The sequence below is a fragment of the Bufo gargarizans genome, chromosome 10 (genome assembly GCF_014858855.1).
Source record: "Bufo gargarizans isolate SCDJY-AF-19 chromosome 10, ASM1485885v1, whole genome shotgun sequence".
Lineage (NCBI taxonomy): Eukaryota > Metazoa > Chordata > Amphibia > Anura > Bufonidae > Bufo > Bufo gargarizans.
Window position 1 is genome coordinate 21,426,908 of NC_058089.1, and position 18,516 is coordinate 21,445,423.

The following is an 18,516-nucleotide window of genomic DNA, read 5'->3' on the forward strand; positions in this document are numbered from 1 at the left end:
GCAGGGTGCCAGAAGTCAGACCACGGCTGGTCTGTTATTGATGACCTATCCTCAGGACAGGTAATCAATATTAAACACGCAAACAACCCTTTTAAGGGTTGTCTCACAAAGATGACTACTTAAAAAAAAAACTTGCTAGCAGTTGTTTCTCACTCCTTAAAGGGGTTGTCCCATCTGAGTCAATGGGGGTATTGCTAGGATATGTCCCCATTGTCTGATAGGTGCGGGTCCCACCGCTGGGACCCGCACCTATATCGAGAACGGAGCGGGGAAGGTGGTGGCTGGAGGACTCTGGTCCAGCCACCACCAAGCGCTTTCCCCATAGAAGTGAATGGGAGCACACCATGCTTACATATCCACCGCTCCCACTCATGTCTATGGGATAGAAATAGCCAAGTTAGCTTTCAGGGCTCTGTTCTCGGTGTAGGTGTGGGTCCCAGAGGTGGGACCCACACCTATCAGACAATGGGGGCATATCCTAGCGATATGCCCCCATTATCTGATATGGAAATACTCCTTTAACTGTTATTGGTGAGGAAAGCCACACTGGGTTTTACATTTCTCCTTTGAATGTCTTGTTGGACTAGGGTTCCTTGGACCCGCCAGAGAAAATCATCCTTGAAGCCCCACCTTTGTATCATCAATAAAGTCTAATAGGTTTTGAATCAGCAAATTTGGTTTTCTTCTCCTGTGGTCTACTATGGTATTATATCCTAGGCCCACCGCAGGTACTCTGGTGGCCCAGTCCAACCTTGTGAGGGGGCCATTGTAGGGAAAATGTAGAGTCACATACCAGCCTTGCAATACATAGACACACTGGGTCTACCAGAATAGGTTACAGAACAGCTATCATTCAGGCTCATAGAATTGGTACCGAGCAGAAGACCAGTTCCAACATCCATATGCCCTAACAGGACACATGGACAAGGGTGACAACCCCTTTAAATCTTCTCCAGTACTCACTTTCAGTACTATCTGCTCTTAAGCAAAAGGTCAACTGAATTGATATATTTCCATAACCAAAGGACAGAGCTTTACAAATGGTTTCTAGCAAATGTTTCACTTGTCCATTGGCAGACTTGATTCACATCGTGATTGTATCTGTTTCCTGTAGCATCATATATTTTACTAAACGTTACTAATGGCACATTAGAGCAGCACAATTTCTTACTCTGATCCTGTTCCATTGATTTCATAGACCCGTTTGTAAAAGTCTACCTACTGCAAGACGGCAGAAAGATCAGCAAGAAGAAGACGGCCATGAAACGAGACGATAGAAATCCGGTGTTTAATGAAGCCATGATATTCTCAGTACCAGCCATAGTCCTGCAGGTGAGTCATCGCCAATTATGCCTAAATGAATGCATATCTAATATGTAATCCGTGAAAAGGGCCGTGTAATAGCAGACGTGCCTGGGAATACATTGCTCTATTTTTCAGACTAAAATTCAGTTCCTGTCCTCATATTAAAGTTTTAAACCTACATGACCGAGGCCAATGCCATTATAGTATAAATTGTCCTGTGATGAACCTACAGCGAGGTACTAATAGATAAAACAAAAAAAAAAAAAAACTAGGTATACAAAAGAACAAAACAATACTACCACATTGCAAGATTTTTTTTTATTTATTAAACAGACAAATATATTAAAAGCAGTGCTCATAAGGGCCACACATATCACATATTCAGGGAGAAGAAGAACGCGCGGTGTGGGGGTGTGTGGTGTGGGGACACGTCAGGAACTGTGCAAACAGACAAATGGACAATTTAGGTCAGTAAGGCAGATGTCTAATTCATTGATGTGAGACTGTCTTTATTATATAGATAGCACGCTTTGGTGGTGGCACGGTGCCCATCAGGGGTGTAGCTATAGTGGAAGCAGCTGCTTTGGGACCCGAACTCAGAAGGGGCTCACCCAGGAGGGGGACTAAGCTATGACAACCAGTCCCACTGACAGTAGGGCTAGTGTCACGGATGGTGTTGCAGAAAACAAGAAGTAACAAATAAAGATCCGACTGACTTGATCCCAAACTAAGGAACAAAAGGGTGAGCCCTATTAAAGCCCTAGAGCTCTCCCTCACTGCTCAGCCCATGCAAAGATCTCAATGATAGAAAGTTGCATGTCCACGTACCTAGACTGAGTGACACCTGAAAACCCTATAATAGTGAGGGGACACGACCACCGGCTCCCTGCACTTAATACGGAGGGAGTCAGGGTCACCTAGAATCAACCATAGAATGCCCAATAAAAATATAAATACTTTATTATGTCATCAAATAGGATCAGCATGCACACACACTCCAGGAAGAAGTATAAGCCGCCCAGTAATGCATTATGGGGAGGAATTTAAAGGGAAGCAATCAGTCCAACTACATGACAGCTGAGAGAGGCCAACGAGATGAGGAACTGAACACCACAACAAAGAAAACTCAAGGAGGAGGTTCTGAAAGGCCTCTGTCAGAGCTTCTCAGCTGTCTGGTTGTGACAGTATGTGCTCTGGAGTATTTTCATTTAGGGCTCCATTATCATACACTGACTCTCCACTGGGCTGTGCAATGAGATAAATATCACAGTCACTTGTAGCGGGTATACACCTGATGCTTTCTACTTGTGAATCACCTCACTGCATATTGCACATACATGTATTCCATCTGTTTGGTGGGATTTTGAGGCACCGGCGGGGGGGGACTACTGCATCCAGGTTGTTGTGCTGACTACTCTCCATAGTAATTCTGTGAAAATGTCTTATGAATTTTTTTAACAATTGATGACATAATAAAGTATTTATTTTTTTATTGGGCATTCTATGGTTGTTTTTCTAGCAACACTTTTAGGTTTATATGATTGGTTCTCTGTTTGCCCTCATTTATGGTAATATAGTGAGGCCTCTTTTTCTTTTTTCGGTTCTATCACCTAGAATCAAGCCAACAGGAAAACACAAATACAGAAATAGACTTATCTGAGAAACGAGCAGTAGCACTTCAAGCAGTGAACACAATCCAGGAAGTAGTATAAACCGCAAAGTGAGGCAGTATGGGAGGGGATATAAAGGGAGGCAATCACTGCTAATAGATGACAGCTGGGAGAGGGAGAAGAGATGTCAAAGAGAAACCAAAACAAAAGAATATCATGCAGGAGGTACTGAAGAACGTCTGTCAGAACTTCTCAGAGATCTGGGGGTGACAGCTAGTCAATCTATCAGGGAGCAGGGACGCTGAACCAATCAGGGTCGGCGCTGGCGCTACATGCTTCCTGGGGTTGGGTGATTTAAACAGGCTGCTGCTGGCCACAGTTGCCTGTGATTAGTTTCCCTGCCTCACTAGCAAGCTTTGTATCTGGTACTCTGGATCGCTGACCTTTTGCCTGTTTCTCTGACTTTGCCTCTGATATGACCTCCTGGAAAGACTGTGCTTGTTAGTTGACCTTGCTTGACATTGGAAAACTGTTTGGTATTAGACTCTGCTAGTTTGCAACCTTGCCTTTGCCTGCTGACTTTGTCTCTGACGTTATCTCCTGGTTTCACTCTGCTGTGTATGTCTTAGTTTTTGGATTCTGATCTGGTCCTGTTTTTTTCCTTTCTGGTTTTGACCTCCTTCCTACTCTATTAGGTGTAGACCGTCACAAAGGTTGTGGGCCACCATGTAGGGAGGATTGTGCAAGTAGGTAGGGACAATGGTGCATTTGGAGTACTGGGCTGCACTGTTCCCTATCTTACATGACATAAGATGCCTAACTATGTCAAACAAGAGAAGGAGGGGCTTCAACTGCAGAGCAGCACAGCCTGGGTGCACCTAGTGGCTGGGGCCCACCCTTGGTGCACTTAAGAGCTCATTTGCGTATAGGAATATGTCATTTTCGGCAAGATGCACCAAAGGTTCTGTATAACAAAGGCAGTGTTTTCACAGTCTATCCAGTCCCTACCAGGCATTGTGCTTACTTACACAGGCAATATCTTGATGACAGATTCCCTTTAATAATTATGTGAGTTCCTGAGTTGTTGAATGTTACAGAGCCTAGTTATGAAGTAATATGGCCGTTGGGGATGTATCATTGAATAACTGGGAAGTTTTGCCATTCATCAGTCTGACTGGAGTCCTAGACAGCCTAAATGGAAGCCCACCCTGTGGACTTGCCATGGTGGCAATAGCAGTTTTCATTTGTCTTTTCCTGAGATGGATATACCTATGTCAGGAGAAGACAACTGGAGGATTCCGATTTATTGGCGATTATTTTCTTTCTTTTTTTTACTTTAGGTGGAAATCCTTTCTAACTATTTGTTTTATCGCCGGCCAGGCGACAAGATTGTTTTCTGATTAAGTGTTATTAGTGGAAGAAAGACTTTTATAGAGCATTGAAAAATGACCTTGTGTACGAGGCAGCCGGAGTCTGTGCGCTAAGTAGAATACTGAGTGGTTGGCGCAGAACACAGAAATTCTCGAACACGCTCTCTCTTCTTCACAATATATACTGGGGTCCATCTATGGCTTGCTTTCTTAAATACCCCCAGGACTGTAAAATAAAAATAGGCAGGGGCATCTACAGATCTCACAGGGCCCCCTAGCAAAATTTAGCATGGGCCCCCCTGCACCACCATTTTCCCAGTAAGCGTGCGGCAAACATTCCCAGGCGCCACAGAACACAAAGCGCAATGTCTCCGATTTCTGACTCTTTTTTTAAATCAAGCAGTAATCTTGCAATAAAAATAAAAAAAGTCACCCTAGGCTTCACCCAGCCACAAGAATAGACCTGGTGCTTCCAAAATATGGCGCTCATTCTGAACACCACATTACTCAATGGTATCAATACATTGATAAATCTCCTGCTTGCCTTCTATGACAAAGCTGGCACCACTAGGGGGAGCTCAGTGCAGAAGTCTATACAGTTACCATTGCCTGTAATGGAAGCCGTAACCATCTCTTTGCACTGAGCTCAATCGAGGGGCAACTGTATAAAAATGTAGTGTTTTCACACTGAGCACAGAAAAAGGAATTCATTGCTGGGTTCCTTCTGCCCCCCAGGTCCCATAGCAGTAGTGTGGTCTGCCTGCATTGAAGGTACGACTATTAGCCCCTTCCTTCCACATACCATATATATATATATAAATATATATATATAGTAGAAGGTTTTCACTTGCCTCTTCTTGACAGCCCCAATTAGAAAGCATGACCGAAAGCCCCCCATTCTTCAGTGTGTTAGCCACAGTGCCCAGTAAGTGCCAATGGATCCTTATAGGCTTCAGCCGCTGCCCCCACACGGTGCATACTAAGGGTCCATTGTTATCTGGGTATTTATGGCTTAAGTTTTGGAAGCTCAAGAAGGTTGCAACACAAAATAAAGGGGCTGACAGATAGCAAGAGCCAAGGAAGTTGGTCAATCTAGAATTAGCGAAAGAGGATTATGGTTAAGAACTGGCTCTAAACCCACACGGTGGATTAATCACCCAATGTGCCACCATTGTCTCCATGTAACAGTGTATGCTGCGGCATGCCCAATTTTTACCTTACAGAAACTGCCTGTGGTCGTTGTTTTTGACTGTGTGCAAGAGTCCCATGAGGATGTCTGGGGGCAGATTTTGCGTTAGTGGCTGAATATTGAAGATGTATTTGGAATATATTCATGGATATTTATGGCCAACGTCGGACTGAAGTCCATTTGGACCAGCCTGTTTACATAGAGGTCCATTATTGTCAGAGCTTTGGCCCATCGGAGGATCCTCTGGTGGACTGATGGGTCAGACCGACCCTGTTAATGGCATATCCCTGGGTCTCAGTCCTTGGATTCCGCTAATTGGGAGAATGAAGGTCCCATTGAGTCAATCCTAATGAGTGAAAGGGATGAGCCGTAGAAGAGAGCAGGTAAAGCTTTCACACTGATCGCTCTATTAACGTTGATGGGAATCCCCCGATAGGAGGGAGGTAGGATGCATCATAAATGTCTGTGGCCGGAGCGTCTCTTCTTGGAGCTCAAGATCAATGCTACTCGATTGATTTTTCCTTCCAAGTCTCCACATTACTGTTTCCTGAGGACGCAGTGAACATCAGTTTGCAGCCAGTCCTTAAAGTGGTGCTTTATGACACAATGGACAATTTAGTTTTAGGAATTAGATCACAGACGAATTAGAATAATGGTCCTGAAGAACTCATTACATGAATTGAATTAGGGGTGGTGGTATTTTACACTGAACTCTGCACTAGATTAGGTAAAGTCCTATACATTTCTACTTTCTAGAATTGTTTAGCTTTTTGTCTGCATCTGTCAGCAGCAGCTGGTCGCATAGACACGTAGCTGGGGGTTCACCTGACTAAAGCGCTTTTTTTATTTTGTTGATCCGAAGCTCCGATCCCGAGTTATGATACTTTTTTAATATATGCAAATTAAGCCTTTGGTGCAATGTGGGCATCACCATTAGGCCTCTTTCACACTACCGTATGGCTATTTCAGTGTTTTGTGGTCCGTTTTTCACGGATCCGTTGTTCCGTTTTTTTGTTTCCGTTGTGTTTCCGTTCCGTTTTTCCGTATGGCATATACAGTATACAGTAATTTCATAGAAAAATTTGGGCTGGGCATAACATTTTTAATAGATGGTTCTGCAAAAACGGAACGGATACGGAAGACATATGGATGCATTTCCGTATGTGTTCTGTTTTTTTTGCGGACCCATTGACTTGAATGGAGCCACGGAACGTGATTTGCGGGCAATAATAGGACATGTTCTATCTTTCAACAGAACGGAAATACGGAAACGGAATGCATATGGAGTACATTCCGTTTTTTTTTGCTGAACCATTGAAATGAATGGTTCCGTATACGGACCGCAAAAAAAGGCCTGCAAAACGGAAAAAAAAACGGAAGTGTAAAAGAGGCCTTACTGTCACGGCAGACGTGCACTCAGACTCACAGATAAACCACCAACCAGGCTCTAGGCGGGAGGCAGGGGAAGGGTCACCTCCTAGCTAATCCCTGACCTCTCTCCCTGCACTGCTCAGCCCACATGCAGACCTTGGTGGTAGGTATGATGTGTGTAACCAGCCCCTCCCTGGCTGCTTTGTCACTGCCCGGCCCTTTTAATCAAAGAAGCAAGGGAGGCGGCTTATCACTGAATTGAGTGGAGCTTGGTGCAACAAGAGCAATGGTGACGCCCTCATTGCACCAAAGGCCTAATTTGCATATTAAGAAGAAGTATCATAACTCGGGAACAAAGCCACAAACCAACAAAAGAAAAACCACAGCTATGTCTCTATACAGACAGTTTGATGGAGAGGTCGCTGGTAACAGATTGCCTTTAATTATACAGATGCTACAGCCTGAGAAATTATAATTCTACTGAAGAAATATAAAGAGGAGGAGGTTTTTCGTTTGTTTTAGAAATTATTTTCCTTGAATGTTACAGCCATTTTTGGATGCATCAATATCTGTTTGGTGGGGGTCGGACTCCCAGCACCTCCGTCACTCAAGTGTTTCAGTGAGCGCTGCAGCCTCTTCCTAGGACAGTGACGTGGCCTAGGTGCAGCTCAGTACCATTCAAATGAATTGGCCTAGGCTGCAATACCAAGCAAGGCCACTATACAGTGTATGGCGCTATTTGTGGGGGTACCTGATGTCAGACCCCCAATGATTAGATACTGATGATCTTTCCTGAGGATAGGTCACCAATATTGTACTCCCAGAACACCCCTTTTACTTATTAAGGTACTTCTTGTTCCAATCAGAGAGTATCTACCTGGATAGAGAGATCTGTGATGGATCACTTTCGCAGGGACACTTCAGAAGCATGCTGTTCCTTCTCAAGAGTAAAGGGGCGAGAATCTTAAAGATAATCGTTAACGAGTATTCATTGGAACACTCGTTAGCGATTATCTGGCAGTGTAAATGTACCGCCCAAAATCGTCGTTTGCCGGCAGCAGTTCGTGCCATGTAAACACAATCTGCTGCCGGAAAACGACGAGTCATTATGGGGAAGAGCAATGGCATTGGTGGTCACTTCTTTCCGTACTCTGGAGGAGATCGCTGCATGTAAAGAAGGATTGGGTATGTTGGGTTTCAACATGCTGGGTCCTCTTCTTCCATCGGAAAATAAGAGGCTCAAACCCCGTTTCCTACTGAAAAGAACATGCATTCTCTGGCAAGCCTAGTGTACATGTTTATTACAGAGAGGAGCGGGGAAAACTGTTAGAAACTTGTTCTTACTACTTAAAAGGTTACATTTTTTATACATGGGGCAGAAAAGAAGCATTTGGGGAATATAATATCTACTTATGGAGAGCACCTTAAATAGCGTGAGGAGTCTTATAGGCCAGGCAAAGCTCCTCTAGAATTCTGGAAAAGGTATACAAAGGAACTCTTAGGGTACTTTCACACTAGCGTTTTTCTTTTCCGGCATAGAGTTCCGTCCTAGGGGCTCAATACCAGAAAATAACTGATCAGTTTTATCCCCATGCATTCTGAATGGAGAGCAATCCGTTCAGTCTTTTTGACTGTTCAGGACAGAGATAATACCGCAGCATGCTACGGTTTTATCTCCGGCCAAATACCGGAACACTTGCCGGAATGCCGGATTCCGCATTTTTTTTCCATAGGAATGTATTAAAAATACAGCTATTCCAAAAACGTCTATCCGCATCCGGATCCGTCTACAAATGCTGTCTGTTTGCATACAGATTGCTGGATCGGCGACGGAACTGCTTGCCGGATCACTCTGCCGCAAGTGTGAAAGTACCCTTTACAAGCTCTGTCTCTAATACCACCAGATGTGAGGCAGCTATCCTATAAGTCAACATTCAATCTTTTAAAAGGCCTTGAGACATGACTTGGATATTAAATCAGCCAGCATCTCATCTGCTGACAACAGTTTCAGGGTGATTTCCGCTCATCAGTGCAGATCAGAGAGTACTGGCTTAACTGAGAGGCCTAGGTCAGGATGTGGGGGATAATATATCTCCTTTTGGAGAGCGCCTTATTCGGCGTGAGCAGTCTAATAGGCCAGGCAACGCTCCTATGGAATTCTGAAAAGAAAGGGATGCAAATGAGCTCTTCACAAGCTCTGCCTCTAATGCTACTGGGTGTAAGGCAGCTATCCTTCAAGTCACCCAAAAACAGCAGGCTGCAGATGAGATGCTGGCTTAATTATTACACAAATCATGTCTCAAGGCCTTTTAAAAGGTTGTACATTGACTTATAAGATAGCTACCTTATATCTGGTAGCATTAGAGGCAGAGCATATTAGAGCTCATTTGCATTCCTTCTTCCCACAAAAGAAGCTTTACACGCAATGATATCCGAAAGCTGCCATTCCAGTGCTTACTGGTTCTCTGCTAATCTCTAATTCCTGATATCAGTTCTACTTCCAGTCACTGCCTGAGGCGGGTCACCGATGTGGTCAGGGATTGGCTGAGCAGGTACCCCCTGCCATTTCTTATGTGTCAAACCAAAACCACAAAGTGGAGGCCAGAAGGGACCCAGTAAGCATTGGAACAGCAGCGGTGGAGGACCAGTTAGTAAATCCTTTTTTTTGTACCCATTCTGCCCCATCAATAAAAAATGATACGCAGCCCAAAAAAAACTCTTTGCATGATCAAAATAAAACCTGACGCTTTCTCATCTTAGGATCTATCGTTGAGGATTACGGTGGCCGAATGCTGTGATGACGGGAGAGCAGAGAATATCGGACATGTCATCATTGGGCCAGCAGTCAGCGGGATGGGCATGACTCACTGGAACCAAATGTTAGCAACTCTAAGGAAACCTGTGTCCATGTGGCATCAATTACGGAGAAATTAAGAGGCTCGGGTGCCCCGATTTGTCCCTAAGTGCAAATGAACACAAGACTGAGGGGCATTTGTTCAAGATGTACATGGTAAACCTATCAATATCCGGAACCTCTTGTGTAGATATTGTGCATGGCACCTCCAAATTCCTATGACACTTTAGGCGGTATGTTAGGTGACCGCCGCTGCGTTCATGATTTGTTTCGTGAATTTGTTTCTAAGGGTTATTTTACAGACCGATGATGTACAGAAAAAAATATTATTATTGCTTTTAAGTGTTATATGCTTTGCTGCACAAGCTATTTTAATGGACGTTATTAAACACATACGGGGTGGAATATGTACAGTAACTAAAAGGGTGAGCTTACCGCCAGTGGGACAAAAACTGCCCTAGATCAAAGCCATAAATGTAACGACTAAATACCGTAATCTACTTACTGTTACTACGGCAGATACACATCTGAACAAATGCACTATTGAAATCCATGATGGGTAGAAATCACTCCTTGATTTTCCCCTGTTCACCCTGAGAGGTTAATGCAGTCCTCCAATGACCAAGATGGCCTCCAGGTATTGGCGCTGACCAAATAAATTCGTATAAATTGTCATAAATTTTATCTGCAGTGCTGGTTATTATTGGTCCATGCATTTATAGGGGAACTCCAGAAAGCTTCCTCTAATTTGCCATAAAGACGTCATAGATACACGACAGAAGATAAACGAATGTCCACTAAATAATCAAAAGCTATCTAAATAGGTTTAAAAATAATAATTATATATATATATATATATATATATATATATATATATATATACAGCTGCACCGCTGGGACCCGCACCTATATCGAGAACGGAGCCCTGAAAGTAGTGGAGGGCGCACTGCGCATGCAGTTCCGTCGGGCCCATAGAGGTGAATGGCTAGTCATGCACGGTGAAATCCCATTCACTTCTATGGGGAAAGCACTTGGTGGTGGCCGGACCGGGGTCCTCCAGCGACTACTCCTTGCTTCAAGGCACGATAAGCCCGCCCCTTACCCCTCCTCTCTACATTGTGATGGACATCTTGCCGTGATGCCTGTTGCAGCGCGATCCCGGCTCCGGCTCGCTCACTGCCTTCATTTTGCAGACTGCGCATGCACCGTTCAGTTCCATCGCGCTCGCTCCGGGCCATCACTTCTCGTCTTTAGCGTAAGCGTGATCACTGGCTTGCTTTCTCCAGCGCCTGAAGCCAGTGATCATGCTCACGCTAAAGACGAGAAGCGACGGCCGGGCGTGAGCGCGATAAAACTGAACGGCGCATGTGCAGTCTGCAAAATGAAGGCGTGAGTAAGGGAGCCGGGATCGCACTGTAACAGGCAGCGCACGGCGCATGCGCGAGAAGAGCGTGGTGCCGGCATCACGGCAAGATATCCATCACAATGTAGAGAGGAGGAGTAAGGGGTGGGCTTATCGTGCCTTGAAGCAGGGAGGCCTGACAACTTCAAGCCTGACTTGGAGAAGGCGTCAACAGACATTAAAACTGCGATTTTAACAGATATGAGGAAAGAAAATCATGATTAGCAGCACACTGGGGGTACTTTAAGGTACTGTGGTTGGTTTAATATGTGTTTTCCAGGTGACAGCTTCCCTTTAACTATCCACAGTCCCGACGCTGCTCTGTTTCCAGCCTCTTCTGCTCCCCATAGGACTAAGAAGCAAGCTTGTTTCAGTGACCGCTGCAGCCAATCACAGACTTCAGTGGTCACAGTTGCTTAAACGCTATGTCACAGCAGTGATGTACCGTTCAAACCGCTGAGGCTTGTGATTGGCCATAGCTGTCATGGGACCAAGCCGATTCCTGGTCCTGGGAATGGAACAGCAGTAGGATGAGTGGATTTTTTATGTTCAGGTGGACACCGTAGGACCCCAAGGATTGTCGGCTCTGTTGTCTGGCTGCATAGTACCACCATCTGCAGGTGGAGTTTAGGAGCCCAAAGAGGTTGTCTAAGATTTTTTATGAAGGGACACTGCTAGGGGTCTGATAAAAGCATTTTAAGTCCCCTTCCCAGCTCCCTCCGATCCAGCGCCACCGCGCCACCCTCTTTCCTGCGCTGCCGCATGTAACCTATTGTTTTGGATGCAACTGTGATGTCCCGTCTACAGCCGTCACTGTCCCACTGGCTGAGGCGGGTCACCACTGGGGACAGTGACTTGACTGGCTGGGTGATCACTTTCCAGGGGCCAGGATATGGAGACTGGGGGGGGGGGGGTCATAATGGAGAGGTGGAGGATTGGAGAAGAGAAAATTTGTTATTTTTTTAAGTGATTTTGACCTTTTCCACCTTTTGCTCTGCTTGTGATTACCTAGCGCAGAAGGCTGGACCTAAAAATGACAGGCTGTTAAAAAGAGGACATGCATTTTAAGGTGGCAGCCAGGTCTTGGGTAGCTTCCAGTGCTAACCTTTCCGATTTTATAGTGATACTGTAAAACTTCTTGGCTCGGGAACTGTCAATAGCGTTTGGGTTGGATTTAATTATATGTAAATATATGTAGATGAAGAAGCTCTAGTTGGCTCTATGCATGCAAAGTATGTCCTGATATTTTTATATTGTAAGGTAAGGTTAACAGAACGGGCTACTTGTAAGCAATGCAATACTAGCAAGAAGAAAAACTTTACGTACTTCACTTTACTCGCTCCAATCAATATATTAAATTGTATTTTCTTAACCGTATTTGTTACGTCTGCTAATCTTCAGCTGAACAATGGTAAGAATGGAATTAATGGACTTTTCCGGAATCAAAAAAGGATCTTTTTCCCATGTGAAACAGCCCCACTTCTGTCCATGGGTCTGGTATTACAGCCAATCCTCTTTCAAGTAAACTGCAATACCAGACGCAGCCTACGGCCAAGAGCGGCACTGTTTCTGGAAAATAATATATAGGAAAGATATGTAATCCTGGAAAACCCTTATGTGCACCTGTCTTTAAAGAGGCTTTGTCACTAGGATGAACGCTACCCTACCAGGCATATAGCAAAAACTATACCTTTCTTTCTGCTGTTGGTAGTCGGGTGGTGGGGAAAAATGAACTTCGAGCACCAGGAGGCGGGCTTATGCGGTTCGAGCACTGCTCCAGCGAAGGCCCTGGTGCTCCATAATGATATCCTCTGCTGTAGTTCCATCACGGTACGGGTGCGCAGGATCTCAGTGCTAAGCCAAAGGGTCTAGTGCTGACAATCTAAAGACAGGGGGCGTGAACTACAGCAGAGGGGCGTCATTATGGAGCACCAGGGGCGTCGCTGGAGCGGTACTCGAACCACATAAGCCCGGCTCCTGGTGCTCGACCACCGGACCACCAACAGCATAAAGAAAAATATTTTTTTTGTTATTTGCCTGGTAGGGTAGCGTTGATCCGAGCGGCAGAGCCCCTTTAAAGGGGTTGTCTAATCATGGACAATGGGGCATATCGCTAGGATATGCCCCCATTGTCTTATAGGTGTGGGTTCCACCGCTGGGACCCGAACCTATATTGAGAATGGAGCCCCGCAAGTGAAGGAGGGCGCACTGCGCATGCACAGCCACCCTCCATTCATTTTCTATGGGGCCGGCAAAAATAGAAAGGAATAGGAGCAGGGGCTGCTCATGCGCGGTACGCTCCCCTTAACTTCTATGGGGAGCCGGCTTGGTGGTGGCCGGACTGGAGTCCTCCAGCCACCACCTTGCGGGGCTCCGTTCTCAATATAAGTGCGGGTCCCAGCAACCATCAGACAATGGGGGCATATCCAGGCAATATGCCCCCATTGTCCATGATGAGACAACTCCTTTAACTAATACATTTTCTTAAAACAAGGGTACATCTATTTTTCACAGATTTCATGTTTGCAAGTTATATTTTTCTACAAGACTCTACATATATATATATATCTATCCACATTTATTATACATTAGATAGTTTGATCAGCCGATTGTGATAATGAAGCTTATAGAAAATCTATTATCCTACACCCCTGATTATCATGACTGCTACAGTACTATAGAGCATATCATACCTAACCCACTATATCCCATTAATATCTGGTCTGATTGGAGTCGGGAAGGAATTTTTTATTCCCCTAAAGTGGGGAAAATTGGCTTCTACCTCAGTTGTTTTTTTTTTGCCTTCCTCTGGATCAAATTGCAGGATAATAGGCCGAACTGGATGGACAAATGTCTTTTTTCAGCCTTATGTACTATGTTACTGGTTTACGGCGAAGACTGGGGTCGTAGAATCTAAGAAAGGGGAAAGCATCTAGACAAAATGATGGGATTATAGATATATAAATATAAAATTTGGACCCTTCCCAGAAACACTCAAGAAAAAAACGGATATATGTAAAGGGAATGTGTCATCAGAAAATGACCTATTGTTTAAAATCAAGTTTTTTGTGTTAAACATATTTTTGAAAGAATTTTTGGTGGTAATTTTTTAATTTTTCATGTCAATATCTATAGTTAAACAAAAAACATAAAATCCTGCAGCTTTCGCACTGGCCACTAAGCCTAATAATAGGCGTCACTTTGGGGTTTGTACAGATCACTTTACTGCAGTTATCTGTTTATCATCACAGGCACAGGTCACAGTGCATGCCTAGAAAACTTTCCCCTAGAAGTCAATGAGGTCTCCTCCTGTCTATTGTGTCTGTGGCCCTTGTGGCTTCCGTAAAGCTGTTCTTTAAATGCTTTCTAAATGCTGTTAAGTACAGCTCAGGTAAGATGGCCGCCCCCATAATCATGGTTAGGAAATTGAATTAAAAAATCCACAATCAGAAAATAAAAATAAAATAAAAAAAAGGATATGTGTCGCTATCTGCCATCTGTTGATACAAGTTTTAAACTGGTAGAAAAAAAATTTGGTGGCACATTCCCTTTAAGGCCATGTCCAGATGTGTGGTGTGGGTTCTGCACCGCAAGTCCACAGTCATTTCTTGATTTCTAGTGTCATGTAAGCAGATGGGGGTTTTAAAAATCCCATCCACATGTAGCCAGAAAATATGCATAGAAATCAGAGTGACGCAGATTTTTCACATCCATAGCATGCTCATTCTTGTTCCGCAAACCTGCAGATTTTCACCACGGATTTCAGCCTATGTAATGCCTAGGGTGCAAAGACCCATCTCTCCCAAGGAAAGAGAACCATCTCTCTAGCGACACCTTGTTGAAGCGAGTCAAAATCTGACTTTTTAACAGCCCTTGGGACATGATAATAGAAAATAGTGAATCCAAATACCCATCTGTAGACAGCTGTTTCATGGTGCTTGCCCCTCATCACTACGGAGCAGGATTCTGGCTGGCTGGGTGCGAGGCTTCGGATGCAGCTGGTGTCTGAATCTCCATAAAAGACCAGCCCTGTGTGGAGACTTACTGGAAGTGCTCCATGTTATGGAGACTTATTGGCAATGCTTCATGGGAAAACAATATCCAAAGAGGTATCTCCCAAGGAAAGAGAACCACCGTTGCCAATAAGTCTCCATACAGTGTCTTTTAAAATGGGACCCATACCCTACCTAGAATGCCTAGGATGAAATACATGGTGAATCCTCACATTTAGATTTTTGTGTTATCTGGCAGTTAAGGAATGTTTTTTTTTTAAATATAGTTTTACCCACAGATTTGTGAGAGCCAGCACTGGTGGTAGCGTCAAGAGCATCAGTCAAGTCTGGGAAGCCACCAACCTAGTTTGGAGAATTGGATCTACTCTACATGGTCAGTCCAAGTTAATTCTGTTGCCTTGCAGCACTGGTGTCCTGGGTTTATTAAATCTAACAATCTACATGGAGATTCATAGACTTCCTGTAGGCACTCTGGTTTCCTCCAACACTCCAAAAACATTCTGGTAGGTTACATTTTTTGTGATCGGTCCCAAGCAGTGGAATTTTTGGCATTTTGATTGTATAATATTACCCAAAAACAAAGATGTAATGTATCTCTCCGCAAGTGCCGCACCCCCTCCACTATGATGGATTACGTTTACACTGCCTGGCCCTATCAATCAAAGTAGAGAGTGTGTGGCAGTTGCAGAGAGAGCTGAGCCTTTAGGTGTAATGGCAATGCCCCCATTGCTCCTAGAGTCTCATTTGCATATATTAAAACATAATTTTTCTAGCAATGGGCACATATAGAGATGGGACCAACACAGATTCCTTCAGCTGCCAAGCACCCAAGTAACAGATCAGCCGGTGTCATAAGTACAAATCTGATGATGGTGCCCTTTTAGCAGCAGGTACTTGGCTTCGAAACATAGAGAATCTTCTTAGTTGCCCAGCATTCAGTGGTCTCCCCTTAAACCAACAGGTAACTATCCATTCACAAATTATGTAGCTCCCAGGTATCTGAAACATGCAACTAGTTTTGCTTTGAGTTTTTTATCATCTCTCTGGTTTGTGCTCTCCACTCGACGTACTGTGACCATTTGTGAAGTTCGCCATGGAAAGATGCCATCAATGAATTCCTATCATGCCTTTCCACTGAGTATATGTGTAAATATAGTGACATTTCATAAACTTCGTAATGTATTCACCTATGTACAAAGCCACTAGTATTGTGACCACTAATTTAGTACATAACGACCATCAGAATAATGCTATAGGTGACAGTGTTCAATTTTATATCTTCTACTTCCTACATCCGTGCACGTAAAAATACCGGTAGGTTTTAATGATAAAATAATTTGGATGACTCTTTGGGGAAAAAAAAGATCAGAGCAATAATTAATTTTCAGAGTTGTTACTATGTTATAGATATGAGCACTGTTTCTTGGTACTAGGAAAATAACACCCATCTGTTCACTTTACATTTCTGTAACAAATGGAAAAATGTGGAAGGGGAAAACTAAGATTAACCACTAGCTGCTGTCATGTTCATTTCGAGGGTTCCTGCTGTAAAAAATAATATCTTTGAATTTTATGAAACTCTATTAAAAACATCAAAAATAAATAGTTTGTCTTCATATTTTTTATGATAAGAGCTCTATCATGCACCATACAATGGGCTTAATAAATATACTATAAAGGTACACAGTGGGATTAATAAATCGGCCTAATAAATACACTATAAAAAGGTATACAATGGGCTTAATAAATACACTATAAAAGGTACAAAGTGGGCTTAATAAATGGGCTTAAAGTTATCCAAGTTATGTAAAAAAAAATATAGCACTGTAAATCTGATAGTCAGAAATATATACATAAGCTAAGCAAGTTTTAGGCAAAAAAAAAAAATCTATTTCCTCATTTCCCTGGTTCTCTTCTGGCCTCTGGTTAACTGCAAGAACAATCTCTGAGGTTTTCCTCAATAATATTTGTGGGCTTAAAAAAAGACCACCCCCCTCCCTCCGAGTGCTGCCGTGAGTGAAATGTCTGGGATACTCAGCAGCATGTTCTGTGTGTAGGACTACAAGTCCCAGCTGTACAAGGACACTGCTGATACACACAGGATCTTCCCCCTACCTGTTCCTCTATTCTGTCAGCTCTGTGTCTGCAGGATGGGAAGGGTAGATCCTAAGCATTTGTCTCTTCACTGCAGCTGCTCAGCAAAGTCTCCAGCCCTGAGCCTGTGCTGCTGATGGTAGAAGGGGTTAAACTTTCCTGAAGAATCCAGTGGGAGGGAGACACAGGGCAGACCGCTCAGCCAGCAGACAGCAGTGCAGGGGTGCGTGGCCAGCACAGTGACAGTCTTGTGCACAGACAGACCTGCTTCTCAGGCTTGTGCACGAAACATCAGAGCAGGGAGAGAAGCTGACATCACAGGTCATGTGACCCTCTGTGAAATCTGAGAAAGGAGCCACTGCAGATGAAGTAAGTGAATTGTAAACCCCTTACATTTGATCAGTTAGAAACATGCAAAGAACAAAAAAATAACTGACATCCCCTTTAATACACGGGGCTTAATAAATACACTATATGGGGGAGATTTATCAAAACTGTGCATACGGGTCCGCAGCTGTTGGTAGCTCGAGAAACCTTTGAGCACCACTACCATAGATGTTATAGAATACCTTGTCATAACTAGAGTTGAGCGAACACCTGGATGTTCGGGTTCGAGAAGTTCGGCCGAACATCCCGGAAATGTTCGGGTTCGGGATCCGAACCCGATCCGAACTTCGTCCCGAACCCGAACCCCATTGAAGTCAATGGGGACCCGAACTTTTCGGCACTAAAAAGGCTGTAAAACAGCCCAGGAAAGAGCTAGAGGGCTGCAAAAGGCAGCAACATGTAGGTAAATCCCCTGCAAACAAATGTGGATAGGGAAATGAATTAAAATAAAAATTAAATAAATAAAAATTAACCAAAATCAATTGGAGAGAGGTTCCATAGCAGAGAATCTGGCTTCCCGTCACCCACCACTGGAACAGTCCATTCTCAGATATTTAGGCCCCGGCACCCAGGCAGAGGAGAGAGGTCCCGTAACAGAGAATCTGTCTTCATGTCAGCAGAGAATTAGTCTGCATGTCATAGCAGAGAATGAGGCTTCACGTCAGCCACCACTGCAACAGTCCATTGGCATATATTTAGGCCCAGCACCCAGGCAGAGGAGGGAGGTCCCGTAACAGAGAATCTGTCTTCATGTCAGCAGAGAATTAGTCTGCATGTCATAGCAGAGAATGAGGCTTCACGTCAGCCACCACTGCAACAGTCCATTGGCATATATTTAGGCCCAGCACACACACAGGCAGAGGAGAGAGGTCCCGTAACAGAGAATCTGGCTTCATGTCAGCAGAGAATCAGTCTGCATGT

The 18,516-nt window shown here is 44.1% G+C and overlaps 1 protein-coding gene across 1 annotated transcript in view; it reads left to right on the top strand.

Moving 5' to 3' along the window:
- Positions 1-9,808, top strand: part of LOC122921066 (synaptotagmin-12-like) — a 56,622-nt gene extending 46,814 nt beyond the window's left edge. Inside the window, 2 exon segments of the mRNA XM_044270962.1 lie at positions 1,199-1,332; positions 9,606-9,808. Of these exon segments, the coding sequence (XP_044126897.1) occupies positions 1,199-1,332; positions 9,606-9,779 (308 nt within the window). The 3' untranslated portion in view covers positions 9,780-9,808.
- The last annotated feature ends 8,708 nt before the right edge of the window (positions 9,809-18,516 follow it).